The sequence below is a fragment of the Mobula birostris genome, chromosome 5, assembly GCF_030028105.1.
Source record: "Mobula birostris isolate sMobBir1 chromosome 5, sMobBir1.hap1, whole genome shotgun sequence".
In the NCBI taxonomy this organism is placed as follows: domain Eukaryota; kingdom Metazoa; phylum Chordata; class Chondrichthyes; order Myliobatiformes; family Myliobatidae; genus Mobula; species Mobula birostris.
The window spans coordinates 596,667-614,602 of NC_092374.1; the positions used below are offsets into that span (position 1 = coordinate 596,667).

Below are 17,936 nucleotides of genomic sequence, written 5' to 3' on the forward strand. Positions count from 1 at the left end.
GAGACAATGACATTACCATCAGGATGTTTGGTTTGAAAGTCACTGATGGTGCTCTGGAGCTCACACAGAGCTTCACAGGCATGAGTGGGGGCGGGGGAAGAGGATGTATACAGCCACAAACGCAAATATGGTGAAATCCCTTCGTATATAAAACAATTTGCACTTCACAAAAATGACCTCAATCATCTGCGAAGAGTGGGATGCTACTGCTAAAGTGTCCGTACACTAGTTCTTATTTATTTTCTTATTTATGTGGATAAGGGTGGGGTCTAACCAAGGTCTTATATAATGGTAACATTATCTCTTTAACTCAATTCCACGGTTGATGAATACCAACACAGCATATGCCTTCTTAACACTGTCAACCTGCACAGCTGCTTTGAGTGTCCTATCAACATGGATCCCAAGAAATCTCTGATCCTCCACACTGCCAAGAGCCTGATCATTAATATCACATTCCGCCTTCAAATTTGACCTTCCAAAATGAACCACTTCATACTTATCTGGATTGAACTCCATCTGCCATTCTCAGCCCAGTTCTGTATCCTATCGCTGCTCCGCTATAACCTCTGACAACTCCCCAGACTATCCACAAAACCCCAAACTTTGTGTCATCAAACTTACTAATCCACCCTTCTACTTTTTCCATCCAGGTCACCTACAAAAAAAAATCATGAAGTGGAGGGGTCCCAGAACTGATTCCTGAGGCACTGGTCACCGACCTCCATGCAGAATACAAACCATCTACAACCATCCTTTGCATTCAGTGGGCAAGCCAGTTCTGGATCCACGAAGCAAGTCTCTTTGGATCCCATGCCTCCTTACTTTCTAAATGAGCCTTGCATGGGGAACCTTGCCTTACTAAAATCCACATACACTACTTCCACGGCTCTACTTTCATCAACGTGTTTGGTTACATCCTCAAAGAATTCAATCAGGCTTGTAAGGCATGGAACACACATAAAAGTGGCTGGTGAACGCAGCAGGCCAGGCAGCATCTCTAGGAAGAGGTACAGTCGATGTTTCAGGCCAAGACCCTTCGTCAGGACTAACTGATTTCAGTTAGTTCTGACAAAGGGTCTCAGCCAAAAACGTCGACTGTACCTCTTTCTAGAGATGCTGCCTGGCCTGCTGCGTCCACCAGCAACTTTTATGTGTGCTGCTTGAAATTCCAGCATCTGCAGATTTCCTCGTGTTTGCAGTTGTAAGGCATGGCCTGCTTTTGACATATCCCTAATCAGATTATGTCTCTCCAAATGCAGAGATTATGTTGACAATCCCTAATCAGATTATGTCTCTCCAAATGCAGAGAGATTATAGATAGGTTAAGTGAGTGGGCAAGGGTCTGGAAGATGAAATTCAATGTTGGTAAATGCAAGGTCATCTGCTTTGGAAGGAAAAATGGAAGAGCATATTATTTAAATGGCAAAAAATTGAGACATGCTACTGTGCAGAGGGACTTGGGAGTGCTTGTGCATGAATCACAATGGTGGTTTGCAGGTGCCGCAGGCTATCAAGAAGGCAAATGTAATGTTGGCCTTTACGGCAACAGGGATTGAATTTAAGAGCTGGGAGGTTATGCTACAACTGTACGGGGTACTGGTGAGGCCGCACCTGGAGTACGGCATGCAGTTCTGGCCTCCTTACTTCAGGAAGGATATACTGGCTGTGGAGGCAGTGCAGACGAGGTTCACCAGGTTGATTCCAGAGACGAGGACTATGACGAGAGATTAAGTCACCTGGGACTGTACTTGCTGGAATTCAGAAGAGTAAGACATCTTATAGAAACATATAAAATTATGAAGGGATAGACAAGATGGAGACAGGAAAGTTGTTTCCACTGATAGGTGAGACTAGAATTAGGAGACATAGCCTCAAGATTCGGGGGAGTAGATTTAGGATGGAGATGAAGTTGGGGGTGTTGTGGATAATGTTGAGGGCTGTCAGAGGTTATAGCAGAACATTGATAGGATGCAAAACTGGGCTGAAAAGTGGCAGATGGAGTTCAACCCAGATAAGTGTACGGTGGTTCATTTTGGTAGGTCAAGTATGATGGCAGAATATAGTATTAATGGTAAGACCCTTAATGGCAGTGTGGAGGATCAGAGGGATCTTGGGGTCCGAGCCCATAGGACACTCAAAGCTGCTATGCAGGTTGACTCTGTGGTTAAGTAGGCATATGGTGCATTGGCCTTCATCAATCATGGGATTGAGTTTAACCCGGATCTGGGTGGTACCCTCCAAAAACCTGCCTCTCAGTTTTTTTGCACTACCTTACTTCCCATTTTTCTATTTATGATTTATAATTTTAATTTTTACTATTTTTAATATTTGTAATCCAGGGAGTGGGAAGCGCAGAATCAAATATCGCTGTGATGATTGTACGTTCTAGTATCAATTGTTTGGCGACAATAAAGTATAAAATATATAAAGTAAGAGCTGAGAGGTAATGTTGCAGCTATATAGGACCCTGATCAGACCCCACTTGGAGTACTGTGCTCAGTTCTGGTCGCCTCACTACAGGAAGGATGTGGAAACCATAGAAAGGGTACAGAGGAGATTTACAAGGATGTTGTCTGGATTGGGGAGCGTGCCTTATGAAAATAGGTTGAATGAACTCGGCCTTTTCTCCTTGGAGCGACGGAGGTTGAGAGGTGACCTGATGGAGGTGTATAAGATGATGAGAGGCATTGATCGTGTGGGTAGTCAGAGGCTTTTCGCCAGGGCTGAAATGGCTGCCACAAGAGGGCACAGGTTTAAGATGCTTGGAAGAGGAGGTATCCGGGGTAAGTTTTTTTTAAAAATGCAGAGAGTGGTGAGTGCGTGGAATGGGCTGCTGGCAACGGTGGTGGAGGCAGATACAATAGGGTCTTTTAAGAGACTTTTGGGTAGGTACATGGAGCTTAGAAAAATAGAGGGCTATGGGTAAGCCTGGTTAGTTCTAAGGTAAGGACATGTTCAGCACAGTTTTGTGGGCCAAAGGATCTGTATTGTGCTGTAGGTTTTCTATGTTTCTATGAACTGCTTTTCCCAGAGGATGGTGAATCTGTGGAATTCTCTGCCCAATGATGCAGCAGAGGCTTCCTCAGTAAATATGGTCTTATGGTCACTAAAAAAAAAAAATTACTAGATTCTGGAATTGTTCCAAAGGACTGGAAAATTTCACTCCACTCTTTAAGAATGGAGGGAAACAGAAGAAAGGAAATCATAGGCATCTGCTTCTACTTTCATACCAGAATCATTCTTACTATCATTGTCATGAAATTTGTTCTTTTGTAGTAGCAGCTCCGTGCAATACATCAGCAACAATACAGTAAGAAATATGTTTTAAAAATAGTGCAAAGAGCAAAATAAAGATGCAAAGTTCATGGACTCCTCAGAAATCTAATGGTAGAGGGGAAGGATCTATTCCTAAAACATTGAGTGTGCATCTTCGGACTCCTGCGCCTCCTCCATGATGAGAGTAACGAGAAGGGCGCATCACCTGGATGGCTAGGATCCCGAATGCCATCTTAAGGCACTGCCTTTTGAAGATGTCCTCAATGCCCTTGTTTAACCACAGTCATAATGTTTAACTAATTTTATAATCCACCTCGATTACTCTTTCACCTGCAATATCATTGATGAGCCTAGGGTTAATGGGAAAGGAAAGCCAACCCAAAATCTCAGCTCTAATTTCGGTCTTGTGACCATCTCATAATCCAGAGGTGAAAGGGTCCTTTGTGCACTCTGGGCAGACAGGAACGTAATACAAAATGGCCCCAACTCAATCTCCTTGCACTATACCTGACTGAGAACTGGTTAAGCTGACGCCAAGGATCACAATGTCAACAGGAGTGGCAAGTACCAGCAAATGGCGTATGTGAGGCTGGAATATTCCTGGAAATACAAGATTGGATTCTATTAGTCAGTCAGTTACAGTTGGGAAAGGCCCATTACAAATACACCCTTCACGTGCAGTACAAATACATTAAGCACAAAACCGAAGCTGTTCATACAAGATTGGATAACCTCAAAAATAAAAATGCATGTTAAACAGGTACAACTATACAAAATGCTGTAAGACCATGCTTGGAGCACTGTGTGCAGTTCCAGTCCAACAGAGTGACATGATGGATGTGATTAAGAGAAGATGAAAGGATTCACAAGGATGTTGCCAGGGCATGAGCTATGATACGCAGACTGGATAGACTTGGACTGTTTTCCCTGAAGTGAAGAAAGTTGAGGGAAGGAGGTTTTAGAGTAGAAGTTCTTAAAACTGAAGAACAAAGATAGTGTACATAGTAATTTTCTCAGTGTAATGGTTCTAAAGCACTGAAGGCTTAGGTTTAAGTTGCAAGGGGGAAGATCAAAAAGGAGACTGAAGTAGCAAGTTTTTCTCCAGGGGGTAGAGGATATATGGAATAGTCTGCCAACTGTGGTGTTAGTGGCAGCTGTAATTACGGTATTGTAAAAGATATATACTCAGTGTCCACTATACTAGGTACATTTGCTTGTTAATGTAAATATCAATCCACCAATCACAAAGCAGCAATGATGCAAACTGAAAAGGCATGCAGACACAGATTCAGAGTCAGAGAAGCATAGCACAGAAACAGGCCCTTTGGCCATTCTGGTCCATGCCAAAACAATTTAAACTGCTCATTCTCATTACCTGCACCAGGACCATAGCCGTCCATAACCCTACCATCCAAATTTTGCTTAAATACTGAAGTCGAGCTTGTATGGACCACTTGTGCTGGCAGCTCGCACAACCCTCTGAGTGAAGAAGTTTCCCCTCATGTTCCCCTTTCAGCTGTTAAACAACGACCTCTGGTTGTAGTCTCATCCAGCTTCAGTGGTGAAAGCCTGCTTGCATTTACCCTATCAATACCCAACTATGGCTTTCTTTCCAGCCATGACTCAGTGATGTCCACAATATTGTACCCACTAATCTCTATGTAAGGGGGTTTCTTTTTTTTTTTAATGTCACTGCATAGTCTAATTAAAATGGCTTCTTTGTTACATTATAATTGAAAGGGCTTCTTTGTTATGTTAACTGCTGAGAAAGTCCTCCTGCTAGCAGTTTGTTTGGATCACGTTACTGATAAGAAAGGTGTTATGAACCAATTGCGATAGTTATTATGCTTTTGGTGTGTCTGTAAGATATTGTATGTGCAGGGTTTTGGGACAGAAGGCAAGAGAGAGAGACAGAGGATGGACCAGGTGCTGTGAGTCCGCGAACGGGGTTGGACCCCGAGCGGGGCGTTCGGCGAAGAGAGGAAACGGAGACGGACTCGTAGAGTGTCTGGTCGACCACCATTGTTGGTCCCAGGCAGCCGGTCAAGGTGGTCCAAGGGGTCGCAGGGTGAAGAAGAAGGGTCCTGAGCTCCATCTGTTTGTGCACGAAGAGATTGAACTTTGATCAGTGTGGCACCTTTTATTTTCCTTTTATATTTTATCCATAGTCAGGGGAACAGGCAGGAGATTCTGTGAGCCTGACAGAGATACCTGCATGGTGTGTTGCCTCCCAGGTGCCAGGGTACAGGATGTCTCAGATCGGGTCCTGAATATTCTAAAGGGGGAGGGTGAGCAGCCAGTTGTCTTGGTACATGTTGGTACCAATGACATAGATAGAACAAAGGAGGAGGTCCTGAAGAGAGATTTCCAGGAGTTAGGAAGGAAGCTGAGAAGCAGGACCTCCAGGGTAGTAATCTTGGGATTGCTACCTGTGCCACATGCTAGCGAGGGCAAGAGTAGTTGGATCAGGCAGATGAATGCGTGGCTGAGAGACTGGTGTAGGGGGCAGGGCTTCAGATTCTTGGATAATTGGGATCTCTTCTGGGGGAAGTATGATCTGTTCAAAAAGGACAGGTTACACCTGAACCCGAAGGGGACCAATATCTTGGCAGGAAAGTTTAATAGAGCTGTTAGGGAGGGTTTAAACTAATTTGGCAGGGGGATAGGAACCAGAATGATAGAGCGGAGGAAGGGGAAAACAGAAATAAATCTAAGATAGTGAGCAGTAAAGATATCAGGAAAGACAGGCAGGTGATGGGGCAAATGTGTAGCCATTGGGATGAGTTGCAGTGCAATAAAGTTGCAGTGAAATCAAAGCAAAAGGTATCAAATACTGGTCTTAAGGTGTTGTACTTAAATGCACGCAGCATAAGAAATAAGGTGGATGATCTTGTTGTACAGCTACAGATTGGCAGGTATGATATTGTGGCCATCACTGAGACCTGGCTAAAGGATGCAGGTCTCTGGGAGCTGAACGTCCAAGAATACACAGTGTATCAGAAAGATAGGAAGGTAGGCAGAGGGGGAGGCGTGGCTTTATCGGTAAGAAATGATATTAAATCATTAGAAAGAGGTGATATAGGATCGGAAGGTGCAGAATCTTTATGGATTGAGCTAAGGAATAGCAGGGGTAAAAGGACCCTGATGGCGGTTATTTATAGGCCTCCAAACAGCTGCAGGGATGTGGACTACAAATTACAACTGGAAATAGAAAAGGCTTGTCAGAAGGGCAGTGTTATGATAATTGTGGGGGATTTTAACATGCGAGTAGATTGGAAAAATCAGGTTGGCACTGGATCTCAAGAGAGAGAATTTGTAGAATGTCTGCAAGATGGCTTTTTAGAACAGCTTGTTGTTGAGCCCACTAGGGGATCGGCTGTACTGGATTGGGTATTGTGTAATGGACCGGAGGTGATTAGAGAGATTGAAGTGAAGGAACCCTTAGGAGGCAGTGATCATAACATGATTGAGTTCACTGTGAAATTAGAAAAAGAGAAGCCGAAATCTGATGTGTCGGTGTTTCAGTGGAGTAAAGGAAATTACAGTGGCATGAGAGAGGAACTGGCCAAAGTTGTCTGGAAAGAGACACTGGTGGGAAAGATGGCAGAGCAGCAGTGGCTGGAGTTTATGTGAGAAATGAGGAATGTGCAAGGCAGGTATATTCCAAAAAAGAAGAAATTTTCGAGTGGAAAAAGGATGCAACCGTGGTTGACAAGAGAAGTCAAAGCCAAAGTTAAAGCTAAGGAGAGGGCATACAAGGAAGCAAAAATTAGTGGGAAGACAGAGGATTGGGAAGTCTTTAAAACCTTACAAAAGGAAACCAAGAAGGTCATTAAGAGAGAAAAGATTAACTATGAAAGGAAACTAGCAAATAATATCAAAGAGGATACTAAAAGCTTTTTCAAGTATATAAAGAGTAAAAGACAGGTGAGAGTAGATAAAGGACCGATAGAAAATGATACTGGAGAAATTGTAGTGGGAGATGAGGAGATGGCAGAGGAACTGAACAAGTATTTTGCATCAGTCTTCACTGAGGAAGACATCAGCAGGATACCAGACACTCAAGGGTGGCAGAGAAGAGAAGTGTGCTCAGTCACAATTACGACAGAGAAAGTACTCAGGAAGCTGAATAGGCTAAAGGTCGATAAATCTCCTGGACCAGATGGAATGCACCCTCGTGTTCTGAAGGAAGTAGCTGTGGAGATTGCAGAGGCATTAGCGATCATCTTTCAAAAGTCGATAGATTCTGGCATGGTTCCGGAAGACTGGAAGATTGCAAATGTCACTCCGCTATTTAAGAAGGGGGCAAGGAAGCAAAAAGGAAATTATAGACCTGTTAGCTTGACGTCGGTGGTTGGGAAGTTGTTGGAGTCGATTGTCAAGGATGAGGTTACAGAGTACCTGGAGGCATATGACAAGGTAGGCAGAACTCAGCATGGATTCCTTAAAGGAAAATCCTGCCTGACAAACCTATTACAATTTTTTGAGGAAATTACCAGTAGGCTAGACAAGGAAGATGCAGTGGATGTTGTATATTTGGATTTTCATAAGACCTTTGACAAGGTGCCACACATGAGGCTGCTTAACAAGATAAGAGCCCATGGAATTACAGGAAAGTTACATACGTGGATAGAGCGTTGGCTGATTGGCAGGAAACAGAGAGTGGGAATAAAGGGATCCTATTCTGGTTGGCTGCCGGTTACCAGTGGTGTTCCACAGGGATCAGTGTTGGGGCCACTTCTTTTTACATTGTACATCAACGATTTGGATTATGGAATAGAGGACTTTGTGGCTAAGTTTGCTGACGATACGAAGATAGGTGGAGGGGCCGGTAGTGCTGAGGAAACGGAGAGACTGCAGAGAGACTTGGATAGATTGGAAGAATGGGCAGAGAAGTGGCAAATGAAGTATAATGTTGGAAAGTGTATGGTTATGCACTTTGGCAGAAAAAATAAACGGGCAGACTATTATTTAAATGGGGAAAGAATTCAAAGTTCTGAGATGCAACAGGACTTGGGAGTCCTCTTACAGGATTCCTTTAAAGTTAAACTCCAGGTTGAGTCGGTAGTGAAGAAGGCGAATGCAATGTTGGCATTCATTTCTAGAGGAATAGAGTATAGGAGCAGGGATGTGATGTTGAGGCTCTATAAGGCGCTGGTGAGACCTCACTTGGAGTACTGTGGGCAGTTTTGGTCTCCTTATTTAAGAAAGGATGTGCTGACGTTGGAGAGGGTACAGAGAAGATTCACTAGAATGATTACGGGAATGAGAGGGTTAACATATGAGGAACGTTTGTCCGCTCTTGGACTGTATTCCTTGGAGTTTAGAAGAATGAGGGGAGACCTCATAGAAACATTTCAAATGTTAAAAGACATGGACAGAGTTGATGTGGCAAAGTTGTTTCCCATGATGGGGGAGTCTAGTACGAGAGGGCATGACTTCAGGATTGAAGGGCGCCCTTTCAGAACAGAAATGTGAAAAAATTTTTTTAGTCAGAGGGTGGTGAATCTATGGAATTTGTTGCCACGGGCAGCAGTGGAGGCCAAGTCATTGGGTGTATTTAAGGCAGAGATTGATAGGTATCTGAGTAGTCAGGGCATCAAAGGTTATGGTGAGAAGGCGGGGCAGTGGGACTAAATAGGATAAAATGGATCAGCTCATGATAAAATGGCGGAGTAGACTCGATGGGCCGAATGGCCTACTTCTGCTCCTTTGTCTTATGGTCTATTTTATTCTCTATTAATTATATAGTTCCAGTAATATCTATAAACTGTAAATCATTTAATCGTATCTGATGTATTGTCTGTTATTTGGGCGGGGTGGGGTACATCACACAGCATCCACACAAACTAATTACCCAGTTTGGCAGGGCCAAGGGCTGTTTCCCTAGACGACAGCGAGCCGAGTGACCCTGAGGCTGCCCAGGGGTGCTACATCTAATCGTGCCACAAGTTCATCCACCTTATTCCAAATGCTACACACACTTAAATACAGCAACTTCAGTCCAGCATTATTTATCTTTTTGAATTTTGCCTCTGTGGTGCAACTCAACTTGTTGCTGTTTGCATTTGCACCCAATCATTGGCTTGTCCTTCCTTACATTCATGTTACACCTATCATCTACTTCTAAACCTGCTGGCTCATCCTCAGCTCTATCATACTGGTTTCCATCCCCCTGCCATACTAGTTTAAACCACTCCAAACAGCTCCAGTAAACCTAAAGTGGATGGACAGCACAAGACCATAAGCACACAATCATTGCCTTTAGGTACAGAAGGCAGGGATTTGTACAGGAAATACAGGCAAATGGGAGTTGACGAGCATCTTGTCAGCATGTATGAATCAGGCTAACAGACTGATTTCCAAGCTGCCTATCCCTGTAAGTCTATAATTGCCCTTCTCTTCCCATGGTTGACAAGAGTCTGGAACATTTAGTCAAGTGGAAGAAAGAAAGTTACTTAAGGTTTAGGAAACAAGGATCTGACAGGGCTCTACTGAGGTAAAAGGAAGGAGCTGAAGAATGGACCTTGGAGAGCTAAAAAGGGGCATGACAAGATAGGCCAAAGCCAGCATGGTTTCCTGAAAGAAAAATCCTGCCTGACAAACCTACTGTAATTCTTTGAGAAATTACAGACAGGGTAGACAAAGGAGATGCAGTAAACGTGGTGTACTTGGATTTTCAGAAGGTCTTTGACAAGGTGCTGCACATGAGGCTGCTTAGCAAGATAAGAGCCCATGAAATTACAGGGAGGTTACTAGCGTGGGTTACTAACGTGGATAGAGCGTTGGCTGATTGGCAGGAAACAGAGTAGGAGTAAAGCGATCCCATTCTGGTTGGCTGCCGGTTACCAGTGGTGTTCCACAGGAGTCCGTGTTGGGGCCGCTTCTTTTTACACTGTACATCAACGATTTGGATTATGGAATAGATGGTTTTGTGGCTAAATTTGCTGATGATACAAAGATAGGTGGAGGAGCCGGTAGTGCTGAGAAAACACAGAGTCTGCAGAGAGACTTGGATAGATTGGGAGAATGGGCAAAGAAGTGGCAAATGTAATGCAATGTTGGAAAATGTATGGTTATTCACTTTGGTGGAAAAAATAAACGGGCAGACTATTATTTAGATGGGGAGAGAACTCAAAATGCAGAGATGCAAAGGAACATGGGAGTCCTTGTGCAAGATACCATGAATGTTAACCTCCAGGTTGAGTCGGTTGTGAAGAAGGCGAATGCAACGTTAGCATTCATTTCTAGAGGTACGGAATATAAGAGCAGGGATGTGATGTTGAGGCTGTATAAGGCACTCGTGAGACCACACTTGCAGTTTTGGGCTCCTTATTTTAGAAAGGATATACTGACATTGGAGAGGGCTGAGGGAAGATTCACGAGAATGATTCCAGGAATGAAAGGGTTACCGCATGAAGAACGTCTGGCAGCTCTTGGGCTGTATTCCCTGGAGGCCAGGAGAATGAGGGGGGATCTCTTAGAAACATTCCGAATGTTAAAAGGCCTGAACAGATTAGATATGGCAGAGTTACTTCCCATGGTAGAGGATTCTAGGACAAGAGGGCACGACTTCAGGATTGAAGGACATCCTTTTAGAACATAGATGTGAAGAAATTACTTTAGTCAGAGGGTGGTAAATCCATGGAATTTGTTGCCATGAGTGGCTGTGAAGGCCACGTCATTGGGTGCATCTAAGGCAGAGATAGACAGGTTCTTGATTAGCCAGGGCATCAAAGGGTATAGGGTGAAAGCAGGGGAGTGGGGATGTCTGGAAGAATTGGATCAGCCCGTGATTTGATGGCAGACTCGATGGGCCAAATGGTCTACTTCTGCTCCAATGTCTTATGGTCTTATGAGAAGGCTTTAGCGAATACAGAACACAGAACATTACAGTACAGTACAGGCCCTATGGCCCAAAATATTTTGCCAACCTTTTAACCTACTCCAAGATCAACCCTTTCATTCTACATAACTCTCCATTTTTCAAACATCCATGTACCTATCTAAGAGTTTCTTAAATGCTCCTAATGATTCTGCATCTACAATCGCCAGTAGCAGGACATTACATGCATCCACTACTCTCCATGTACAGAGTTTGCCTCTAACATCTTTCCTATACTTTCCTCAAATCACCTTAAAATTATGCATTGTATTAGCCATTTCCATCCTGGGAATTTCTGCACAGAGAGTGGTGGGTGCATAAAATGCCCTGCCATGTGTGGCGGTAGTTGCAGATTCATTAGGGACATTTAAGAAACTCTTAGATATATACACAGATGAATGAAAATTGGAGGGATATGTAGGAAGGAAGTGTTAGGTTGATCTTCAGAGTAGGTTGAAAAGTAGTGAGTACTTGAAATGAGCTGCCAGAGGATGCTTAAGGGACATAGAAACATAGAAAACCTACAGCACAATTACGGCCCTTCGGCCCACAATGCTGTGCCAAACATATAATTACTTTAGAAATTACCTAAGGTTACCCATTGCCCTCTATTTTTCTAAGCTCCATCTACCTATCCAGGAGTCTCTTAAAAGACCCTGTCCTATCTGCCTCCACCAGTCGCCGGCAGTCCATTCCATGCACTCACCACTTTCTGCGTAAAAGACTTACCCCTGACATCTCTGTACCTACTTCCAAGCACCTTAAAACTGTGCCCTTTCATGCTGGCCATCTCAGCCCTGGGAAAAAGCCTCTGACTATCCACATGATCAATGCCTCTCATCATCTTATACACTTCTATCAGGTCACCTCTTATCCTCCGCCCCTCTAAGGAGAAAAGGCCGAGTTCACTCAACCTATTCTCATAAGGCATGCTCCCCAATCCAGGCAATATCCTTGTAAATCTAGACATTTGGATAGGTATATGGCGGGGAAGGGCTTGTAAAACGTTACAGGCTAAATGCAAGCAAGTGGTTCGAGCAGGGAGGAAGCAGCAGTTGATATGGACCAGTTGGGCCAAAAGGTTCAACTTCCATAATATATTACTCTGGGAGCCAGGGGGTAGAACAAGCAGGTCATTTTAAGACCATAAGACACAGCAGCAGAACAAGGGCATTTGGCCCATCAAGTCTGGTCCGCCATTCAAACTGGTCCTGTATTCCCCTCCTCCGCCTCACTCACTGGCCTTCTCCCCCACCTTCTCCCCCATAATCTTTGACGCCGTGTCCAACTGAGAAACTATCAAGCTCTACCTTAAATACACCCAACGATCTGGCCTCCACAGCTGCCTGTGGTAGCAAATTCCACAAATTCACCATCGTCTAGCTAAAGAACTTTTTCTCTGCACCTGCTTTAAATGGACGCCCCTCTATCCTGAGCCTGAGTCCTCTTGTCCTCAGCTCCACCACCATGGAAAACATCCTTTCCACATCTACTCTGTCCAGGCCTTTCAACATTCGAAAGGTTTCAATGAGATTCACGCCCCGCCAAATACTTTTAAATCCCAGCAAGTACAGACCCAGAGCCATCAAATTTTCCTTGTATGATAACCCTTTCATTCCTGGAATCATCCTTGTGGACTCCACTGGACCCTCTCCAATTCCAGCATATCTTTTCCTAGATGAGGAGGCCTAAACTGTTCACAATACTCAAAGCGAGGTCTCATCAGTGCCTCATAAAGCCCCAGCATCACATTCCTGCTCTAATATTCTAGACCTCTTGAAATTAATGCTAACATTTCACCTTCCTCACCACCGACTCTACCTGCAAGTTAACCTTCAGGGCGTTCTGCACAAGATGCCTTTACAGCTCAGATTTTTCGATTATCTCCATTTCGAAAATAGTCTGCATATTTATTTCTACCACCAAAGTGCATGAACATTGCATTTCATTTATCCCTAACTGCCCATTCTCCTAATCTAAGTCCTCTGTAGCCTACCTGTTTCCTCAACACTACCTGCTGCTCCACCAATCTTCATATCATCTACAAACTTGGCCTCCTATTCCATCATCTAAATTATTGATATATAGCATAAAAAGCAGTCCAAACAATGACCCCTGTGGAACAACATTAGTCACTGGCAGCCAACCAGAAAAGGTTGGTTTAATTCCCACTTGCTGCCTCCTACCTATCAGCCAATACTCTAACCATGCCAATGACATCCCTGCAATCCCATGGGCTCTTAACCTGGTAAGCAGCCTCATGTGTGGCACCTTGTCAAAGGCCTTCTGAAAGTCCAAATATACAACATCCACTGCATCCCCTTCATCTATCCTACTTGTAATCTCCTCAAAGAATTACAACAGGTTCATCAGGCAAGATTTTCCCCTTGAGGAAAGCATGCTGATTTTGTCTTATCTTGTCCAATGTCACCAAGTGCTCCATAATCTCATCCTTAACAATAGACTCCAACATCTTCCCAACCACTGAGATCAGGCTAACTGGTCTTAATTTTCTTTCTGCTGTCTTCCTCAGTTCTTAAAAAGTGGAGTGACTTTTGCAATTTTCCAGTCCTCTAGCACCGTGCCAGAGTCCAACGACTGTGAAAGATCATTACTAACGCCTCCACAATCTCTGCTGAAGCTCTTTCAGAACCCTAAGGTGCAGTTCATCTGGTCCGGTGACTTATGTACCCTTAGGTTTTTCAGCTTTTTGAGCACCTTCTCCTTTGTAATAGTAACTGCACCCACTTCTCTTCCCTTGCACCTTTCAACATCTGGCACAATGCTAGTGTCTTCCACAATGAAGACTGATGCAAAATGCTCAGTTAGTTCATCTGCCATCTTCTTATCCTTGTTATTATTTAGCCACATTTTTTAAGCAGTCCTATATCCATCTCATCTCTCTCTTACCTTTTACATAACATACTTGAAAAGCTTTTACTATTCACTTGGATATTGTTTGCTCGCTTGTTTTCATATTTCATCTTTTCCCTTCTAGTGAGTCTTTTAGCTGCTCCCTGTGGATTTTTAAAAAGTTTCTGAATCCTGTCTTCCCACCAATTTTTGCTTTGTTGTATGCCCTCTCTTTTGTTTTTACATTAGCTTTGACTTCGTTGTAAGCAACTGTTGTACTATTTTGCCATTTGAGTATTTCTTCATTTTTGGAATACATCTGCCCTGCACCTTCTTCATTTTTTCCAGAAATACATTTCATCCCTGCCAGCATCTCCTTCCAATTTACTTGGGCCAACTCCTCTCTCATAACACTTTAATTTCCTTTACTCCACTGAAATATTGCCACATCAGACTTTACTTTCTCCCTATCAAATTTCAAGTTGAACTCAATCATATAGTGATCACTGCCTCCTGAGGGTTCTTTTACCTTAAGCTCCCTAATTACCTCCATTTATTACATAACACCCAATCCAGCCGATCCCCCAGTAGGCTCAACGACAAACTGCTCTAAAAAGCCATCTCATAGGCATTCAACAAATTCACTCGACATCCATTTCCAACCTGATTTTCTCAATCGACCTGCATGTTGAAATCTCCCATGCCTTATTGACACACCTCTTTTATTTCCTTCTGTAATCTGTGGTCCACATCCTAGCAACTTTGGGAGGCCTGTATATAACTCCCAACAGGGTCCTTTTACCCTTGCAGTTCAACCCACAGGGCTGAACTGAGGATCTCAACCCACAGGGATTCAACATTTTCCGATCCTATGTCACATCTTTCTACTGATTTGATGCCATTCTTTACCAGCAGAGCCACACCATCCCCTCTGAGTGCCTTCCTACCCTCCCATACAATTTAGCTCCAACTACAACCATCCTTCAGCCACGATTCACTGATGGCCACATTATACCTGACTATCTGTAATAGTGCAACAAGATCATCCACCTTATTTCGTATACTCCATGCATATATAACACTGATTACTATATTTGGACCCTTTTTGATTCTGCATCCCTAACGCACTGACACTCACCCTGCTGGCTGCAATTTTGTCCTGTCATCTGTCTGCCCTTCCTGACAGTCTGACTGCACACTATCTTCGCTTTTTTACCATCCGTCCTATCCTAAGTCACTTCACTTTGGTTCCCACCCCCTTGACAAATGACTACATTGAAGGTCCAGCTTCTTAGCTTTCTGCCTAGCTCTCTAAATTCTCTTTTCAGGATCTCTTTGCTTTTCCTTCCTATGTCATTGGTATCAATATGTAGCAAGACATCTGGCTGCTCTCCTTCCACCGCCCCCCCCCCATCACCAAAATGCTGTGGAATCAAAATTTTGATAGAGAGTAGCAACAAAATCAAGCAAATAACTCCTTCGGTTCATTAACACTTTTGTAATTAAATTACTCTGTCATGGAATGATTTACGAGAAATGCTTGGTAGACCAAAACTGGTGGAGATTACAGAAGAGAAGGGGCACAATCATAAAATAATTTGAAAACAAAGGTGGAATTTTAAAAATAGCTAACTTACCAACTCTGGGTTTTACCAGTCCCACTGACAGAATTGTTTCACTCAGCCCATCAAAGTAAACCAAATCACCCCTGAAAAAGACAAGATGATAGGACCAGACTCAAAGCAAGTTTATTCACGACAGTTTGTACAAGTTTACAGAATACGACCAGACTTGACTTGACCATAACACATTCTCATTCCTTAACTTACACCTTGTCTTTTTAATTCTAATACCTAACATTGACCTAATACCAAATTGACAATAAACTGGACTGGTCAAAGAACACTGAGGCTGTCTACAAGAAGGGTCAGAGCCATCTCTATTTCCTGAGGAGACTGAGGTCCTTTAACATCTGCCGGATGATGCTCTACGAGTCTGTGGTGGCCAGTGCTATCATGTTTGCTGTTGTGTGCTGGGGCAGCAGGCTGAGGGTAACAGACACCAACAGAATCAACAAAATCATTCGTAAGGCCAGTGATGTTGTAGGGATGGAACTGGACTCTCTCACGGTGGTGTCTGAAAAGAAGATGCTGTCCAAGTTGCATGCCATCTTGGACAATGTCTCCCATCCACTACATAATGGACTGGGTGGGCACAGGAGTACATTCAGCCAGACTCATTCCACTGAGATGCAAAACAGAGTGTCATAGGAAGTCATTCCTGCCTGTGGCCATCAAACTTTACAACTCCTCCCTTGGAGGGTCAGACACCCTGAGCCAATAGGCTGGTCCTGGACTTATTTCCTGGCATAATTTACATATTACTATTTAATTATTTATGGTTTTATTACTATTTAATTATTTATGGTGCAACTGTAACAAAAACCAATTTCCTCCAGGATCAATAAAGTATGACTATGACTATGACTATTTCCTTCCACCATTCCAACATCTTTTGCCACAGGTGAAGTCCCAAGGACTGGAGCATAGCCAATGTTAGTCCTCTGTTTTAAAAGGGCAATAGAGAAAAACCGTGGAATGTTATGCTTAGATCAGAAATAGGGACCAGATGCACTCCTGAAAAAGCGCTTTGAGAGGTTGATCATGGTTAGAATTAATTCCTGCTGAAGCAAAGATCTGGACACGTTGCAATTTCCTTATTGCCACAATAGCTCTGCAGTGGATGCAATCTTACTAGCTCTCCACTCAGGCTTGGATCCCCTGGACAAAGTAATACCCATGTTAGGCTGCTGTTTATTAATTACAGCTTTACATTTCACACAATCATACCCTCATTTCTAAACAATAAGCTCCAAAACCTGGGCCTCTGTATCTCCCTCTGGATACCTGACTTCCTCACCAGGAGGCCAGTCAATGCAGATAGGAAATAACACCTCCTCTCTGACAATAAACACCAACACCTGAAGGATGTGTGGCTCAGCTTACTGCTTTACTCTGTCCACACCCATGACCATGTGGCTAGGCAAAGCTCAAACACCATCTATAAATCAGCTGATGACACATCTGCTGCCGGCAGAATCTAAGATGGTAATGAGAGGGCGTACAGACGTGAGATAGATCAGCAGGTTGACTGGTGTCGCAACGCTCAATTTTAGATTAGATTCAACTTTATTGTCATTGTGCCAAGTACAGATACAAAGCCAACGAAATGTAATGTCAGTAAGACCAAGGAATTGATTGTGTATTCAGGAAGGGAATTTGTGGAAACATACACCAACTCTCAGTGAAGGCTCAGCAGTATAAAGGGTGAGCAGTTTCAAGTTCCGGGAGGTCAACATCTCTGAGGATCTATCCTGGGCCTGACATATAATACGATTACAAAGAAGGAATGTCAGTAGCTATATTTCATTAAGATTTGAGGAGACTCAGTAGGTCACCAAAGACTAGCAAATTTCTGCAGATGTACTGTTTGCATCACCTTCTGGTATGGAAGAACCACTGCACAAGATTGAAAAAAGCTAGTGTCTCAAACTCAGCCGGCTCCATCGGGGCACTTGCCTTCCCACCACGAGGATGTCTACAGAAGTCAATGCCTTAAAAAGGCAGCATCCATCATTAAGTACTCCCACCACAGAGCACATGCTCTTTTCTCAGAGAGGTGGTACAGGAGCCTGAAGACACAGAATTAACATTTCAGGAACAGCTTCTTCCCCTCAGCCATCACATCTCTGAATGGATAATGAACCTACGAACACTACCTCAGTATTCTTACCCCCCCCCCCGCCAACTTTTTGCACTATTTATTCAATTTAACTTACTTTATCTACATGTACTTATTGTAATTTATAGCTTTTTATTATGTACTGCTACCACAAAACAACAAATTTCACAACTGTCAT

At 43.4% G+C, this 17,936-nt stretch overlaps 1 protein-coding gene across 4 annotated transcripts in view; it reads right to left on the reverse strand.

Moving 5' to 3' along the window:
* Positions 1 to 17,936, reverse strand: part of nup155 (nucleoporin 155) — a 244,979-nt gene that overhangs the window by 196,780 nt on the left and 30,263 nt on the right. For 3 of the 4 annotated variants that reach the window (XM_072257447.1, XM_072257446.1, XM_072257448.1), the window contains exons 4-5: positions 15,655 to 15,725; positions 3,787 to 3,879 (exon numbers count right to left, since the gene is read on the reverse strand). The exons of the other annotated variant lie outside the window; for it this stretch is intronic. In XM_072257447.1, coding sequence (XP_072113548.1) covers positions 3,787 to 3,879; positions 15,655 to 15,725 — 164 coding nt within the window. The remainder of the gene's footprint in view (positions 1 to 3,786; positions 3,880 to 15,654; positions 15,726 to 17,936) is intronic. 4 annotated transcript variants of the gene reach the window in all.